General features: G+C 24.8%; 6 protein-coding genes across 6 annotated transcripts; 3 read left to right on the top strand and 3 right to left on the bottom strand.

Annotated features, from left to right (window-relative positions):
* Window positions 1-271: 271 nt before the first annotated feature.
* DICPUDRAFT_156042 (uncharacterized protein) lies at window positions 272-517 on the top strand (the record flags this gene model as incomplete). The annotated part of the gene is made up of 1 exon (XM_003291391.1): window positions 272-517. A coding segment is annotated over one exon (246 nt), but the record flags the coding sequence as incomplete, so codon positions are not given.
* Window positions 518-1,871: 1,354 nt separating this feature from the next.
* DICPUDRAFT_82111 (uncharacterized protein) lies at window positions 1,872-3,302 on the top strand (the record flags this gene model as incomplete). The annotated part of the gene is made up of 1 exon (XM_003291392.1): window positions 1,872-3,302. One exon carries the CDS (start codon window positions 1,872-1,874, stop codon window positions 3,300-3,302), a length of 1,431 nt encoding a protein of 476 aa, XP_003291440.1.
* A 244-nt stretch (window positions 3,303-3,546) lies between these two features.
* On the bottom strand, window positions 3,547-7,638 carry DICPUDRAFT_49817 (uncharacterized protein; the record flags this gene model as incomplete). Its single annotated transcript, XM_003291399.1, has 6 exons — window positions 3,547-4,626; window positions 4,921-5,690; window positions 5,775-5,816; window positions 5,976-7,095; window positions 7,166-7,281; window positions 7,521-7,638. Coding segments are annotated over 6 exons (3,246 nt in total), but the record flags the coding sequence as incomplete, so codon positions are not given.
* A 1,428-nt stretch (window positions 7,639-9,066) lies between these two features.
* DICPUDRAFT_57337 (uncharacterized protein) lies at window positions 9,067-11,257 on the top strand (the record flags this gene model as incomplete). The annotated part of the gene is made up of 3 exons (XM_003291393.1): window positions 9,067-10,118; window positions 10,185-10,462; window positions 10,563-11,257. The coding sequence occupies exons 1-3, from the start codon at window positions 9,238-9,240 to the stop codon at window positions 11,255-11,257; spliced, it is 1,854 nt and encodes a 617-aa protein (XP_003291441.1). The 5' UTR covers window positions 9,067-9,237.
* A 557-nt stretch (window positions 11,258-11,814) lies between these two features.
* DICPUDRAFT_13362 (uncharacterized protein) lies at window positions 11,815-12,084 on the bottom strand (the record flags this gene model as incomplete). Its single annotated transcript, XM_003291400.1, has 1 exon — window positions 11,815-12,084. A coding segment is annotated over one exon (270 nt), but the record flags the coding sequence as incomplete, so codon positions are not given.
* A 3,248-nt stretch (window positions 12,085-15,332) lies between these two features.
* On the bottom strand, window positions 15,333-16,768 carry DICPUDRAFT_156047 (uncharacterized protein; the record flags this gene model as incomplete). Its single annotated transcript, XM_003291401.1, has 2 exons — window positions 15,333-16,355; window positions 16,436-16,768. 2 exons carry the CDS (start codon window positions 16,766-16,768, stop codon window positions 15,333-15,335), a joined length of 1,356 nt encoding a protein of 451 aa, XP_003291449.1.
* Between the last annotated feature and the right edge of the window lie 130 nt (window positions 16,769-16,898).

The following is a 16,898-nucleotide window of genomic DNA, read 5'->3' on the forward strand; positions in this document are numbered from 1 at the left end:
TTAATAATTTTTTTTTTTTTTTTTTTTTTCTTTTCTTTCTTTCTTTCTTTTCTTTTCTTTCTTTCTTTTCTTTCTTTCTTTCTTTTCTTTTCTTTTCTTTTCTTTTCTTTTATTTCAATCAATAACTTTTTAAATTCTTTTTTTTATTTAATTCTACTATTTTTTTAAAAAAATAATAACTTTGCAAAATAATTACATAATTAATAATAGTTATAATATTTATTTAAATGTGGAAAATTCAGAAAGAATAAGATTTTTAAATTAATTGGAGAATAGATTTAACAGAATTCAATCACCAAATCGAGATGAGCAAAGAGATATTATTAGAAGGTTAGTCGAAATAGAATTTCAACAATTCCAATCTAACAACACCACCTACAGCTCCAATAACAACACAAAAAGAACTCTATATAGACAAAATATGGAGTGTTACAAATGTAAAGTTATAGTTGAAGAGGGACTAGATTCTGATTTTGAAATTAAGTGTTTAAGATTGGCAAAAACACTTATTGGTTAAAAAGCTAGTATTTTATCAAGCCCATTAAGAAAAATAAGGAAATTGAAATTTACAGTCATTAACAAACTTTAATTCAAAAATTTATGAAATGGGGAATTAGACCATACTAATCAAAATAATTTTTTCAATAATATTAAAAATAAAAAATGATAATTTTAATATAAAAAAATAATTTTATTTTTACTTTTCTTTCATTTTTTTTTATACCTCTTTTATTTTTAGAGTTCTAAAATTATCGTTATCTCCATTTTTACCGATTATCGTTATCGTGTTCATTATCCACTTCTTAATAAAATATTATCTCTTTTTTATCTTTTTTTTAAAAAAAATTATTCATTTTTATCCACTTTTAAAATTTGCCAATAAATCCAAAATAACAGTTCAAATACGCACATCATAGTTTGTTTCTTTTCCTCCCTTTTTTTTTTTATTTTTTAAAAAAAAATTTTCTATTTTTTTTAACCATTTTTTTTTTTTTTTTTTAATTTTTTTGTAATTATTATGGGCGCTTTTTTTTTTTTTTTTTGAATTTAAATTTAAATTTTTAAATTTTTTTCATTTTATTGATTATTATATTTTTTTTATTTTCCTTTCAAAAATCTTCACAAAACCATATTAATAAGAGTCTTTTACTCACACCTCTTCAATAATAAAATGACAATATAATATTTTTTAAAAAAAAAAATATAAATCATATTATAAAAAATAAAAATATGATTTTATATTTTTAATAAAATAAAAAAAAAGTTGTTTTTATTTTTTTGTTATCACCATAGAATTATTTTTTACTATTATTTTTTTTTATAATAGTAAATTATTATAAATATAAATATAAAATAGACCCAAAAAATAACTAGATTGCATCAACATTAGGTTTTCTGAATTTTTTTATAACAATTCTATTTTTTTTTTTTTTATAAATTATTATCCTTTTTTTATCTTTTTTTAATTTTATTATCCACTTTTATCTATTTTTAATTTTTTTCGAAAAAAATATTCATTTTTGGATAATTTCTTCCCGGTTATTTAAAAAAAGATAAACGGAAACGATAATTGTCGAACTCTATTTATTTTCTTGATTTTTTTGTGATTCCTTTGCACGTTATTTATTGTTTTTTTGATTAAGATTTTGTTTGTCCTTTTTGTGTTTTCTTTAAATTTAAAAATATTAAAATTATATTTAAATTTAATTTTTAATTTTTAATTTTATTTTTTTTTGAATTTTTATTTATTATAAATGGGGGTGAACATTGAATTTTTTTTTTTTTAATTTTTAATTTTTTTATTTATTTAAATTTTTTTTATATTCATTTTTAATAATAATAAAATTAATATTTTTTAACTAATAATTAAAATGGAAAAACTTCAAATTTCAGGATACTATATCAATATTGATGGATCAGATTATAATACATTTGGAAAAGTAGAAGGTAAGTGGATAAAAAACTGTCAATTTTATATTGATATTAGTAAACAAGTTATTTTAAAAAGTAATGGATCACAAGAAAAGTTAATAGAAGCAGAAAGAAGTAGCAAGGATATTGATGTATATAGCGGCCCCGTTGGTGACAGTTTGTACGAACCAATTTCAATGAGAGTTGGCGACTTAAAAAATAAAATTAATTTTGTAGTTTTTTCTGGCTTTGGTATTGGTAAAGGCTCTAAAGATACTGTTACAAGTTTAAACAAGTTCCCAAATGACTATGGGATACTTTTACCTGGAGGTATTAAAATTTCCCTTTATTCATCCCCACAAAATACCTCAGTTCAAATTATTTCAAACCAAGATGATGATGTTCAGTCTCAATTATTTTATCAAAACTTTAGAGATATTAAATTCCATTTGAACCAACACAAGTGTCTCAGTGCCGCATCTGTATTTGAGTCGGTTCCATTCTGCGATTTACCAGGATTTGACCATCATGCATTTCATATAATGGATCAAGACCCATTGAAATTTATCGAAAACTACTGCAGTCCATCCAATGATGATTATAAACAATTTAAACAATTTATTCTCAAAATGCACTCACTCTTTAATCTTTTAATATGGGATATTGAAGACCAATTAAATCAATACCCAGGCTTAATTTTAATTCTCGGTAGAGCTTATAAAGAAATCAATGAACAACATAAGCAATACCAAGGTGACTCATTAAGATTAGAATATCAGCTTAGCTTTCCTTGTGACCTCTTTGGCTTAAATACCCTCTTTGTTCATACTTGGGAAAAGAAGTATCTAGACCATTTCAAAGACGATACTAAATATCAAAGACCATGCTCTGTTGGATTTTTAACATCATCTTTAAATCCAAATGAATTTAACGAATCAAAATCAAATATTTTTGAAGCTATAGTCGATGCACCTTTTGGTGATCATCCATATGGAGTCAACTCTATTAATGTTTTAAAATCACTTTTTGGAACTAATGATATTAACCAAGTTAAAAGCAAATCATTCATTGTTCCAACAATTAACTCATTCGAACCAATCAATGCCCAATATGCAAATGTAGAAAATTGTATAACCTTTGTCAATGAAGAATTTATTTCAAAATTAACAGATATGGTTATCTCTAAAGGCTTAATGGGTATTTGTCTTTACAAAGATAGATCCGAGTTTAAAAAAGATAATAAGCCATTGGATTTAAAATCCAATAATGACAATAAGCTTATTCCACCTGCAACTATAAAGTATGATGATTCTATTTCAAAATTATATACACACGAAAATCAATTAAAAACAGAAAATTTCATAAACTATTTAGATCATTTAAAGAAATAGATAAAACATTATATGGATTTTTTTATAGTTTTAAATTTATATTTTATTTAAAATACTTTAAACCAATTAATAAATAAATAAATAAATAAATTAAAAAAAAAAAAAAAAAAACAATAAATTAATATTTTCTTTTTTTTCTTTTTTTTTTTTTTTTTTTTTTTGAAAATAGTTTACTTTATATACATTGTTATTATTGAATTGTTTATACATTAATGATTTTCTTTTTTAATTCTTTTTTAGTTGATTTTGAAATTTCTTGAATAATATCTAATGGTTCTGGGAGATAGTTTCTTTGGATATATTTAATAGTGAATGGTGGTACCAAACATACCAATATTACTAGGACCAAAGAGGTATAAAATATGGGCTGTTCTACAACTTTTAAGAAAACATGATAGAATTCACCACGATAGCCTAAGAATGAGTAGACAAGCGAATAAATGCATTCGACTAAAAAGAAAGCAAAGAGTGAGAGACCAATTGAAATGAAATTTAAATAGTTCCAGTGTTGAATAATCATTGCAAGACGTAGGTTTACAATAAACACAAGGCAAGTAAAAGCAAAGGCTGAAACATTTCTAAGACCCCCAACTTTTCCGCTCCAATCAGTTGCACTTTCATTATAAATATAGGAACTGAAAAAGTAAATTACTGCGCTGCAATAGATTGATAATACGATCCAACTCCAGAATACCTTATGGTTAAAGCATTTTCCACGTTGAGTTTCTTGATATAGCTGAGGGTGTTTTAATAAATATTTACTACAGAGATCTCTTTCAAATACACCTAAAACTATGATTGGTAAAGAAGTGAAAACTAAATTAAATAACATTGTATTTAAAGAGTCATAGTAGGTTGTACCAGAAAAAAGATTACTTGTAGAGAACCAAAATTGAAGAAGACAGCTTAAAAGATTCTTGAAAAAGAAATAACAGATTACTACACACAATCTCTTATAATTGTATCTACCGTGAACCAATAATAATCTTGATAGGAATCTAAATTGGGCAATTGAAAAGTCACTTGCTAAAACGGCTTGTCTTCCTTCTTTTCCGCTGATACCAATACCAAGATGTGCTTTTTGAATCATACTAACATCATTTGCGCCATCACCAATTGCTAGTGTGATTGAGTTTGTACGATCCTTAACAATTCTAACTACTTCACTCTTTTGGAAAGGTGTTACACGACAGCATACACATGATTTGCAAAGGTTTACAAGTTTATAAAATAAATCTTCACATTCCTTTGATAATAAAATATAAGCCAAAGTATTACCATCTATAACCAAACCAAACTGTTTTTCTGAATTAAATTTCTTTTCCTCTCCTTGTTCTTTTTTATCATCGTTTTCTTGTCCTACTTTGCTACTTTTCTTTTTTGAACTTGTGAAGCTTTGTTGATCAATTTCGTTTGACTCATCCAAAGCTGATGAGCAGCCTTTATAGCTGGTACTTGTACTTAATGATTCATCATAGCTTGTATCTGTTTGTTGTGTTGTATTTTGTGATGATTGTTGCTCTTCTAAGCTATTCTTAATATTATGATTTGTATCGTTATTATTTCCATATTTATCTTGATTAATAATATTAATTAAATTTAAAATTGAAGCTCTAACAGATTCAATCGATGATTCGTTCAATATTAATAACTCTAGATCTGATAACAATGAACATGAAACACCAATGTTAATTGCGGTCTCTTGTTTATCACCAGTAAGCATCCAAATTTTAATTCCTGCTTTTAAAAGTGTTGAAATTGTATTATTAACATTTTTTTGTAATCTATCTTCGATAGCAGTAACGCCCATTAATGATAGTTGGCATTCAATTAATTTTGATGCTTCTTCCATTTTTACGTCTCTATCCTCCATCGATAAACTGGCTTCTTTATATTCGGCATTCCATTTTCCATATTCTTCGGTAGTTAAAATTCTTTTGGAAATACATAAAGTACGTAAACCATTGACAGAGAAAACTCTTAAACTTTCTTTAGTCTTTTCCATAATATTATCTGAGATTGTTGAGCTCATAATGGTATCTACTTCACCTACTAAATTATTACTTGAGCTATTATTGGCATCCTTGACTAATGGTAAAATAGATGAATCTGCACCTTTAGAGTAGAGAATAATTTCATTTGTGGTGTTATCTTTAACAATAATTGACATCTTTTTTCTGTTACTTGTGAATTCGATAACATTTAAAATACTAAAAGTTTTAAATGGAGATTCTTGATTTGGGTAGCATTCAGATGGAGGAGTTTTTATTGTAATTGAGTTTGAAGTTCTATTATATAGTTTGAAACCTAAATTGCTGGCAGCCTCAACTAAGGCGGTTTCATCTGGAGACGATGATGAATATTTGATTTTATCGGATGAGGATGATGCTGATGAGGATGAACTATCAGTATTACTACCAGTACTACTAGATATTGTACCATTGCTAACACTGCTACTTGAAATACTATTACTATCGCTATGTTCTGGTACGACTGTATTACAAATTGCTAAGGCTACTAAAAATTCATAATTTTCCTTTATATTTACATCAATATTAATTCTTTTCGATGAATTTTTATTTGTAAATGTTGAAAGCTCTACATGGTTTTTTTGATTATTTAAATTTGCAATATTACTGTTACTTTTATGTAAATAACCACTATTACTTCTACGAAGATCGGTCTGGGTATTATTAAAAATATTATTATTAATATTATTTGGTGTTTGTTGATCATTTGAAATTGAATTCCCTAAATTTTCATTTTCTAAAATATCTTCGCTCGAAATTGGCAAACTACCATATTGTTTTCCATTGATACAACAAACTTTAAACTCCATTTCATTTCTTGTTAAAGTACCAGTTTTATCAGAAAATATATATTCTACCATCCCAAGCTCTTCATTTAAATTTGAGGTTCTGGCACAAGCAAAAGTTTTTACTCCATTTTCACGGTGACACATCTTTCTATCCTTATTTATAAAGATAACTTGGAGGAATCTAATAATTTCCATGGTTACGTATAATGAAATTGGAATAATTGTAGAGAAAAGAATTAAGAAGGTGAAATAACGTTGAAAAGTTGCAAACCCGATATTATGTTCAATTTGGAGGTACCAAGCAGAGTCACCATATTGAATATCGCCCTTCATTCCCATTAAAGTTGAAAATAAACATAAAAGTAGTTGAAAGCCCAAAAGATAAATTAAAATTCTTTCCATAGTAAGCTCTAACTTTGATCTTTTTGAACTGGTTTTCATAGTATTCATCATGTACTTGGTTTCGTGGCCTACATAAATTACACATCCATAAATATATTTAGTTGACATTAAAGTAGTGCCTCTAACTAAAAGCTGGTCGATGGTTAATGGATATTTTGTTGATATATCTCCATTCTTTAATTGAATAGTACCATCAAATTTATTTAAATTGACACTTGGTGCTTCACATTCGATGATTGATTCATTGTCTTTAAAAAATTGGAATGATTCTAATGAGGTGTTATTGGTTGCGATGCTATTCGATTCAACTAAAATACTATTGGTTTCCAATAGTGCTTGTTTATATTTCAAATTAGTTTCGCCATCTAAGTTGCTTGTTTCTATATAACAATGGCCTGGAGATGATTCACCTGAGCTAGCTAAAATTATTAAATCTGTTGGGAATTGTTGGCCGTCTTCAATTAATACAATATCACCTTCACCCAAGTCTTTCCAAAACTTTTCTATTATAACATTGTTTTCTATAACTTTACAAATTTGATTATTGATCTTTTTATCACTTTGGTATCGACGCTAAATATTTAAAATTAAAAATATTAGAAAATTTTTCTTTTTTTTTTTTTTTTACAATAAATTTACTTACAAAATCTTCATATGCTTCCTTTACAGCGTTAATTAATAATACAATAGCTAAATTAATTGAACTTGGTCCAGGAGTAACTGGTGTTATTTGTGGAATCCATGATAAAATTAAAATAACTAAGAAATATAAATTTGTGAATTTTCTAAACTGTAAAATAAAAAAAAATGAATTAATTTTAAGTTATAAAAATTTTAAAAAAAAATTTTATAAAAATTTATGAAAAAAAAAAAAATGGTGCTATATAACATTATATAGATGGTTCTACTTACTTGTTCAAAAATAATATTTTTTGGAAGAAATGTAAGAACAGTATATTTGGTTGTCGATATCCAATTCGATTTCTTTTTTTCTGTACATTTTTTTTTAATTTCGCATTGTTGTTGATTATTATTATGATTACCTATATTTATTTTTTTTGGTAATAATTTTTTTTTCTTTTTTATTTTATTTATTAAACTTTCGAATGATACCATTTTATTTTATATACATATATGATTGACTATTTTTATTTTATTATTATTTTACAGTTTTAGTTTGAAAAGTATTATTATAATTTTTTTGGTTTTATTATTATTTATATTTAGGATATTTATAATTATTTATATATTTTATTTACAGAAATTATTTACAAAGCTTTTGAGAAAAATAATAAACAAAAAAAAAAAAAATATTAATATGCCACCTTTTTTTTATTATTAAAATTAATTGTATTTATTATTAAAATTTTCTATTTTTTAAAATTTAAGAAAAATTATTATAAAAACTCTGAGAGGTTTACAGGTTTTTTTTCTGGGAGTTGAGATACTGTTATAAAAATAGATTGATATTTTTATTAATTAAAAAAAAAAAATTATTTTTGAGTTTTTATTTTTATTTTTTTTATTTTTTTTTATTAAAAAAATTGTTTAAAATTTAATGGTCTCTCTACGTGGTTTATATATTGACTTTTTTTTTTTTAAACACTTACACCTGATTGATATATCTTTATCTATTAATATGATTTCTTTTATTTCTTTGTTTATTATGATTTTATTATAATTTGAACACACAAACACACAAAATTTGGCTTAAAACAAATTTATTTTTTGATTAATTTTTTTTTTTTTTTTTTTTTTTTTTTCTTCCCCTATTTCTATATTATTTATTTAATAGGAGACTTGTTAAACCACCAGTTATTAATTATAAAATAAAATGAAATGACAATGATTATTTTATTTTTATAAAATTTTTATTAAAAATTTTTTTTCAATTTTTTTTTTTTTTTTTAATGATTTTTAATTTTAATATAATTTAAAATTAAAATAAATGAAACGAAAATAATAATTGAATTTTTAAATGAAAATTATTTTCCAAAATAGTTTTGTGTGTGCTAATTTATTAATAAATGTGTGAGTGTGGGTACAAAAATTCTATAATAATAGAATAAAATTTTTTTTTTTTTTTTTTATAAATAAATAATTACCTTGACACTTTATTTGGTTGAAAAAGATTAATAATATAAAGTGTTATTTCTCTATAAATATATTTTAATTTTAATCATTATTTAAATGTGATAAATTTTTCATATAAAAACAATATCAAAATTTTGGATTATTACTTTTATAATAAAGTAAACTATTGCTATTAAATATATAAATTTATACATATACATTTGTTTGATTTATTGAAAAGGGTGTAATTGTTTTTTTTTAACATTTTAAAATAGATGTTTTTTATAATGTGCTATGGGGGGTTGTGTTTGTAAATGAAAATTTTTAAAAATATTTTTTTTTTTTTTTTTTTTTTTATTTAATTTATTTTTTTTTTTTTAAAATTTTTTTAAATGTTTCAAACAGTTATAATATGTGCAATAATCAAAAATTTTTTATCACTTAACACAATATATAAATAACATTTTGCGCACAAATAATTATAATAGTAATAATAACTAATATAGTAATATTATTTTTAATTTTTAAAAAAATTAAATTTTATAGTGTTTTTTTCAAATAATTATTTTTTATAATAATAAAATTATTAATAAAACTTTTATAAAAATAATTTGTAATAAAATTAGAAATAAAATTAAATAAATGATAAATAAAATCAAATTCTTATTATTATCAATAATTATATTATTATTTGAAAATGAAATTATAAATTATGTTAACACTACAACAACAGGATCATATACAACAAATACAACAAATACAACAAAAACAACAAAAAAAGCAGAAGAAACCAAAAATATAAGTGTTTTATTATGGAGTGGATTTTCATGGGCTGGATATGGAACACAGGATTTCACATTACCAAATTATTTAGGTCAACATGTAAAAAAGAAGAAATGCCCAGTTAATTGTTTATATAGAAATGATAGAATTTTTCAATCAGAAGTTGATGCTATTTTATTTGAAGGTCAACCATTTGCAAGTTGGTCATATACATTTTTAAAAGATCCACCTTATTTCCCACAAAAAGAGATTGGTCAATTGTTTATCAATTTTGGCTATGAACACGAAAAGTATTTTCCCTTAGTTGGCCACAATGGGTATCTTAGACATATGGATATAAACAATACATTTAGACACAGCGATCAAGTACAATCAACTTTTGCTTGCAGTTGGGGTAGTGGTGAGGGTGGAAATATCAGTAATTTCTTACGTGAGCCTGTACCATTCAAAAAGAAAAACAAACTAGTTGGTTTTATGTCTACAAATTGTAATAGTGGAGGTGCCATTTACCGTACCTGTTATATCATTGATATGATGAAGCATATGCAAGTAGATGCTTTGGGCAGTTGTTTACATAATAGGGACTTGGATTCTAAAGATTTCCCACACGAAGTATTTGCTGATCTTGGTGACTCTTTAAAAATTAAAGAAAAGGTTTTATCAACTTACAAATTTTCATTGGCGTTTGAAAATAACAATATTACAGATTATGTAACAGAAAAAGTATACACATCATTATTGTAAGTATCATAATAATGTTTTCATTTTGGCCTTATTATACGTTTTATTAATATAACAATTTATAGGAGTGGAAGTATACCTATTTATATGGGATCACCAAATATAGATGAATGGGTACCAGAGAAGAGTATTATCAAGACTGATGATTTCAAATCTCCAAAGGATTTAGCTGACTATTTAAAGTTTTTGGCAGACAATGAAACAGCATATAACGAATATTTCAACTGGAAAAAGAAACCATTACCCAAATCATTCATTGAAAAATATGAACGTTGTATGTTTTATGACTCAGATTGCAGAGTTTGTATGGAGGTAAACAAGCAACTTTCAAAATTAGATGTATGTATTTATAAAAATATTATTTATAAAAATTTTATTTATAAATTGTTATTAATATTAACAACTTTTTTAATTAAATATTTAGATTGAAAAAGCATATGAAGATGGTTTTAGAGAAAGGTTTGGTGAACCAACCTCAGTCTTTAGACAAAAAAAAATATTAAGTTTAAATAGTGGATCATGTATCAAAATCGCACAAAAGAATGTTCCTTCAATAAATGGTAGATTTACAGTATTATTTTGGTTACAAATTAATGATGATGTTTTGGAAGAAAAAAAATTGATTTCATTTGGAGGAAAAAAGATCGAAATTTCAATAACACCAATTTGGAAGAGATTCTATTTGAAGGTATGTATATCTGATAAATGCTCGTTCAGTGAATCACCAATTTTAGTTAGCCAATGGAAGCATATCGGTATTACAGTTGGAAAAGAAAGCAGTGCCAATAGCCACACATCATCAATTAAATTTTATTTCGATGGAGAACTAGATTCGTCTATGGTAACAGTTGTAGATGCTGATGGCCTAGACACATCACCAATGGAGATCGGATGCAACACTCAATTAAACTGGTCCCTAGATGATTTAACTCTTTGGCGTACAGATTTAGATAATAATGAGGTAGCCCTATCCAAATTTAAAAAATATAGGGGTGATGAACCAAATCTTTTCTTTTATGCTACTTTTAATGGTGCTGATATTAGAGACTACTCAATAAACAAAGAATCTACATTTGTGGAGCAATCAAATGCATATCTAATAGATTACACCGATAAGAAATTAATATTAAAGGTATAAATAAAATAAAAATAAATAAAATTTTAGAAAACTTTTTTTTTTTTTTTGCATTTTTTATATTTTTAAATAAATTTTTATTCATTTAAAGATATCGAAAAGTTTTTATTTAATAAAATATTAAACATATCATTTGATAATAGTTTTAATTGGTATTCAGCTAAAGAAAACTCTACAAGAGTATTGTTAAAAACTTCCATAGTAATAGATCTGGCTACATTTTTTTCAATAAAAGGATCTTGAACCATAAACATTGAACCTCTTTTACATTTTTTGTTGTGCTTGTGGAAATAATGTTGATGTTGCTGATAATAGTTTTGCTTTTGATTGATGTCGGGTGTTTTAATACTAACTATACAATTATTATAATCAAATGCCATGTAATATTTAAAGAATTGGTGAAAGAGTTGATAGAGGGTCGATTGATTTTGTGATGGGTCAAAATTTAAAGTTTTCCAATCATAATATTTAACCTGGTAACTATGATGTTCTTTAATAACTTGATCAACTTTAAATTTGGAGAATTGGTTAACTTGATGAGGTTTTGGTTCGTGTAGAATTGGTAAAACTGGTGGAGATAAAGATTGAAGGAAATGAATTACCATACTTGACAAGCAAAATGAAGAGAATGAATCCTTTGATGCATCGTTTAAATTTTTTTGTGAGGCCCACCATTTTACAAGTATAATTAATTGTTTACATCTTTCATCTATGTCCACATATTCTTTGAGCAATAACGAATTTTGTAAACCTACCGATGATTTATGTAATGATAGATCAAAGAAAACATCGGTTTCTTTATCTTGGAATCTTAAAATTGGAACCTTTGATGCTAATCTCTTTTCGTGAATAACATAACCATTCTTTGTTAAAATATCTGAAATTTTCTTGTATACTTTTTTAAATTCATGTTTAAAAAGTTTAACAGCTTGACGACGTTCTTCATGATCTTTTTCATCTTTTGGATAATGGTGTTGATGATGATGATGATGATGATGTGGATGGAATGGTTGATGAGAAAAACCATTACTATTATTTGATTTTTCATCATTTGAATCACAGCCAAATTCGACAATTGGAAGGCATACATCTAAATCACTACCATCAATTGAAATACCGCTAATAAATGAGCCAAATAAAAATAAAGATTCATTTGTTTGGTAGTTCGATCTTAAAATTTGATTTAGCTTTTCAAAACTGTAGGTTTTTAATGATTGATTCTGACACACCAGAGAATTTGTGAATTGAACCAATTGGTTTGCTAATAGAATTGAGTTTGATATATTTACAATTTCAATATTTTGTTGATATTTTTGTTGGTATTGCAGTTGACTAAAATATTGAATATAATTAAAAATATATAACCTATATTTTCTAAGATTGTCTTTTAATATTCTTTTTTTAAGTGCTATAATTTCTTTTTCATCTATATCGTAACCTTCATTATTTAAATACTGTAATCTTTTGATAATATCTAAAATAAACCTTGGGTATTCTTTATCGATGACTATGTTTGTTCTATTTACTATGTTATATATTGAATTATCACTATCTATATTATTTTTTGAACTATTATTATTACTATTATTATCATCTATTATCATTTTATCATTATTTTTATTACAACTATTATTATTACTACAGTAACTTTTAAATTTTAAAATATCATTTAATAGCTCTATATCTTCATATTCCAAATGCTCTAAACTATCATCTTGGTCATCTGAATATAGGGGTGATTTACATGAATCTTTTTGTGATTGAGGTGTTGAGGTTGGTGATTGTACAGTTGGTATAGTATGTTGAAATGATGGCTCCTGTTGTTCTTGTTGCTCGTCATCAGACTCATCAGACTCGTCTAATAATATTGAAGATAAAGTTTTTGAAATAACTGATGGTAAAATTGAACTTGATGATTGTTTTAATAATTCTTGAACTTGAATAGCCAATCTATTTGCAACTGATATTATATTACTTTTTTTTGAAATTTCGAAAGCTTTAACTTTAAATTGGACGTTATTCTTTAAAAACTGAAAATCACTTCCCAATGAAATATTACCTCCACTTTCATCTTTACCCAAATTGTTGTCGATCTTTAATAGGTCCGGTATTTTTAATGGAGCACAATGGGGACTGGAGTTATAGGTATCCAAAAGTAAATTACTGTCAAACACCAATAGTTTTGCTAATCTCTTTGGTAAAAACAAAGAGTTTGAGATGCAATGTCTTGTATAAAATCTATTAAACTCTAATAAAAATGCTATTTCAACTATAATTGTACTAATTGTTTTAATTACACCATCATTAATTTGACTTTGTTTGTTTAACACCTTTAAAAGTTCGATATCTATTTGTGATTTTATTTCTTGAATAAATTGGTCAAAATGTTGTTTGTTGAATGTCACTATACTACGCATTAAATATATCTTTTTCTCCTTTCCTTTTTTTACAACTTTTTTGCTATTATTATTCTCCAAAATAAAATTTAAATTATTTAAAACATCGTTTGTATTTGGTTTTTCGAAAATTTTTTTTAATGAAACTTTTTCTTTTAAATTTTCAATTTCGATTTCATTAAATTGTGATTGGTTTGATTTTTGAGAATTTGTATTTGTTGAAGTATTTACTGAATTTGTTTTGTTTGTGTTTGTTGTATTTGCGTTTGTTGTATTATTTGGATTATTGTTTGTTGTATTATTTGATGGGGGAGCTTTACATTGAAATGGGGGAGTTTTACATTGAAATGGTGGAGGAAAAAAAGGAGAATGATGGGGAGAGTGATAATGATGGGGATGGTGATGCGAACGATGGTGATGGGGATGATGAAATCTAAATGGATGAGATGGGGTTTGATGGTGTGGTTGTTGGGGTTGATGTTGATGTTGCTGTTGATGTTGATGTTGATGTTGATGTTGATGTTGATGTTGATGTTGATGTTGATGTTGATGTTGCTGTTGCTGTTGCTGTTGCTGTTGCTGTTGCTGTTGCTGTTGCTGTTGCTGTTGCTGTTTTAAAATAAATTGATCAAATGATTTATTGTAGTCTGAAATTATATTATTATATGCAATTGATTTTGTGTTATTTATTTCTTCTATGTTTTTTTTATAAACTTCATTATTTACAGTGAAAAATTTAAATTTTCGATTATTTACAAATTGTGAATAAATTACACTAGCCTCTAGTTGACATAACGGAGTGAATGTGCTATTGAACACTTTATCTATTATATCTTGTTTTACCAACTGTTTTCTTGAATCTTTTGAAATAATACTATTTAAATGTATATGAACCAATTTGAATACATGATCAATATCTTTGAAATGCTCGATGATGAATGATTCGATAAAACTATTATTATTTTGTCGGTATTTATTTATTAAGTACTGTTGTTTTTTAAAATAACAATCAAAATTGGTATTATTATTAAAACATTCAATTATATCAATTAATAGAAAATCGGGTATATTTTCCATTTTAAAGAACTATTTTATATTATATTTAAATATTAATTTATAACTATTAACACTATTTTATTTAAAAGTTATTGTTATTACTGTTATTATTTATCGGATTGAAAAAAAAAAAAAAAAAAACTATTAAAAAAAAAAAATTTTTTTTTTATACTATTACTGTTTATTTTTAAAAAACTTTATTTATTACAATAAACATTGAGAATTATTAATTATAAATATTAAAAATAATAAAAAATAAAATAAAAAAATAATAAAATTAAAATAAAAAAATAAAAATTAAAACTTAAAAAAATAAAAAAAAAATTAAAAAAAAAATAAAAAAAAATTAAAAATTATTTTTTTTATTTCCAAATAAAATTCCAAATTTGGCCTTCTTCCAAGAGATTCCATTATTTGTTGTAAGAAAAGAATCGAGTTGATTCGAAATAAACCTATTTTTAATATATGGGTGTAATCATGATTAATCACATATATCCATTATGTGAATGGTTTTATAGATTTGGTATAAAAATAAATAAAAATAAAAATATGATAATTTAGATAAAAAATTTAAAAACAAAATTTTTTTTTTTTTTTTAAATATATATAATTTATTTGTAGTTTAATTAATCTTTGAAATCTAAATTTCCTCCTAATATTTTTTTGACTTCATCTAATTTATTTGAATTAAAACAAAGTAATTTTAATTTTTCTTGAATTGATTTTGAAACTTTACCGATATGTGCTTTTGGGTCGTGATTATATTCGATTGTATCATAGAAAGAGAAAACCATTTTCTTGAAATTGTTTGAAATTGAGTTATCATTTGAAATATTTTTACGCATTTTACCTTCTGATTTTGCCTTGATAATAAACTCTATAACTTTATAGGAGAGCTCTTCGACTCTGCTTAAAACCTCTTTAGCAAAATTTTGAATTCTAAAGAATCTTTCTGGGACTTGACCTGTGGCAGCAAGTTTACTGATTAAATCATCGATTGCACCTAAACCATCATTTAAAATTAAGTGGAAAACATCTTTTTCGTGTGAATAATTATTTGTAGCAATACCATGGAATTCGAAATACCAATTGGTTTTTAATTTATATGTTCTACCGCTGTCAAATTTTAAAATATAACCTTCTACTTGTGGGATTTTTTGAACTAATTCTAAGATTCTTTTAGCACCAGTCTTAACAAGGTTATCGTGGTCTGCACCATTGGATGAAAGTTCTTTATAGAGTTCGACAAATTGTGGATGGTTCTTAATATCTACACATTCAACGACTGGTACATTAAATGGTTTGGCGGCTTCAACCATCTTTGAATGTGTTAAATAATCACCTGTGAGCATATTTCTCATTGCAATTAAGTGTAATTTATCGACTGGGTAAAATAATACAATTTGGTTAAGAACTGAACACCACTCGAATAATGGTGTATAACCTTTTTCGAAGCAATACTTGGCAAATTCGTCGTATTTGGTTTCTTCTTCTAATTTCTTTTTGATATGACCTTCAATTCTTGTAGTAAGATCTGTAATACCTGCTTTTGAGCCCCAAGCTGGTGAACCATCAATATTAATTGGGGCAATTAATGAACCATCTAATTTCTCTAATAATATAAATTCTTCATCTAATAAAATATCATCCTGGATTATTATAAAAAAAAAAAAGAAAAAAATTAGTATGTTAAAATTTTAAAGGTTCTTTTAGTATTAATATTACTTACTTGATTAGTTTCTGGTAATTCATTGATATTGAAAAACTTGTGTAACTTTCTACAAACAATTTTACCTGTTTTTTCTTCGAAAATAATACCTCTACATTCTCTTCTTACTTTATGTAAAAATGCTTTTTTTGAATCTGATTCTTTATCTGGATTTGGGAATGAATCTCTAAAACAAAAGTCATAATTGAAACAAACTAAACCATTTTTAAGAGTTTCACGAAAACCAGCTACACCTTTAATAGCTTCTCTACAATCTTCAATTGTAATATCGTGAGCAAACATTGTTGAGTTTCTTTTTTCATATGATTGATTTCTATCAATATATTCAGTCATTTTTGTATGTATATATAATTATATAATTTATCAATTATATAACCTTATGAATTTTTATTAATTTACTATTTATTACTATTACAATTTATAATTATAATTTGATTATTATTATTATTATTATTATTATTAT

Source organism: Dictyostelium purpureum (assembly GCF_000190715.1).
Source record: "Dictyostelium purpureum unplaced genomic scaffold DICPUscaffold_277, whole genome shotgun sequence".
Classification (NCBI taxonomy): Eukaryota; Evosea; class Eumycetozoa; order Dictyosteliales; family Dictyosteliaceae; genus Dictyostelium; species Dictyostelium purpureum.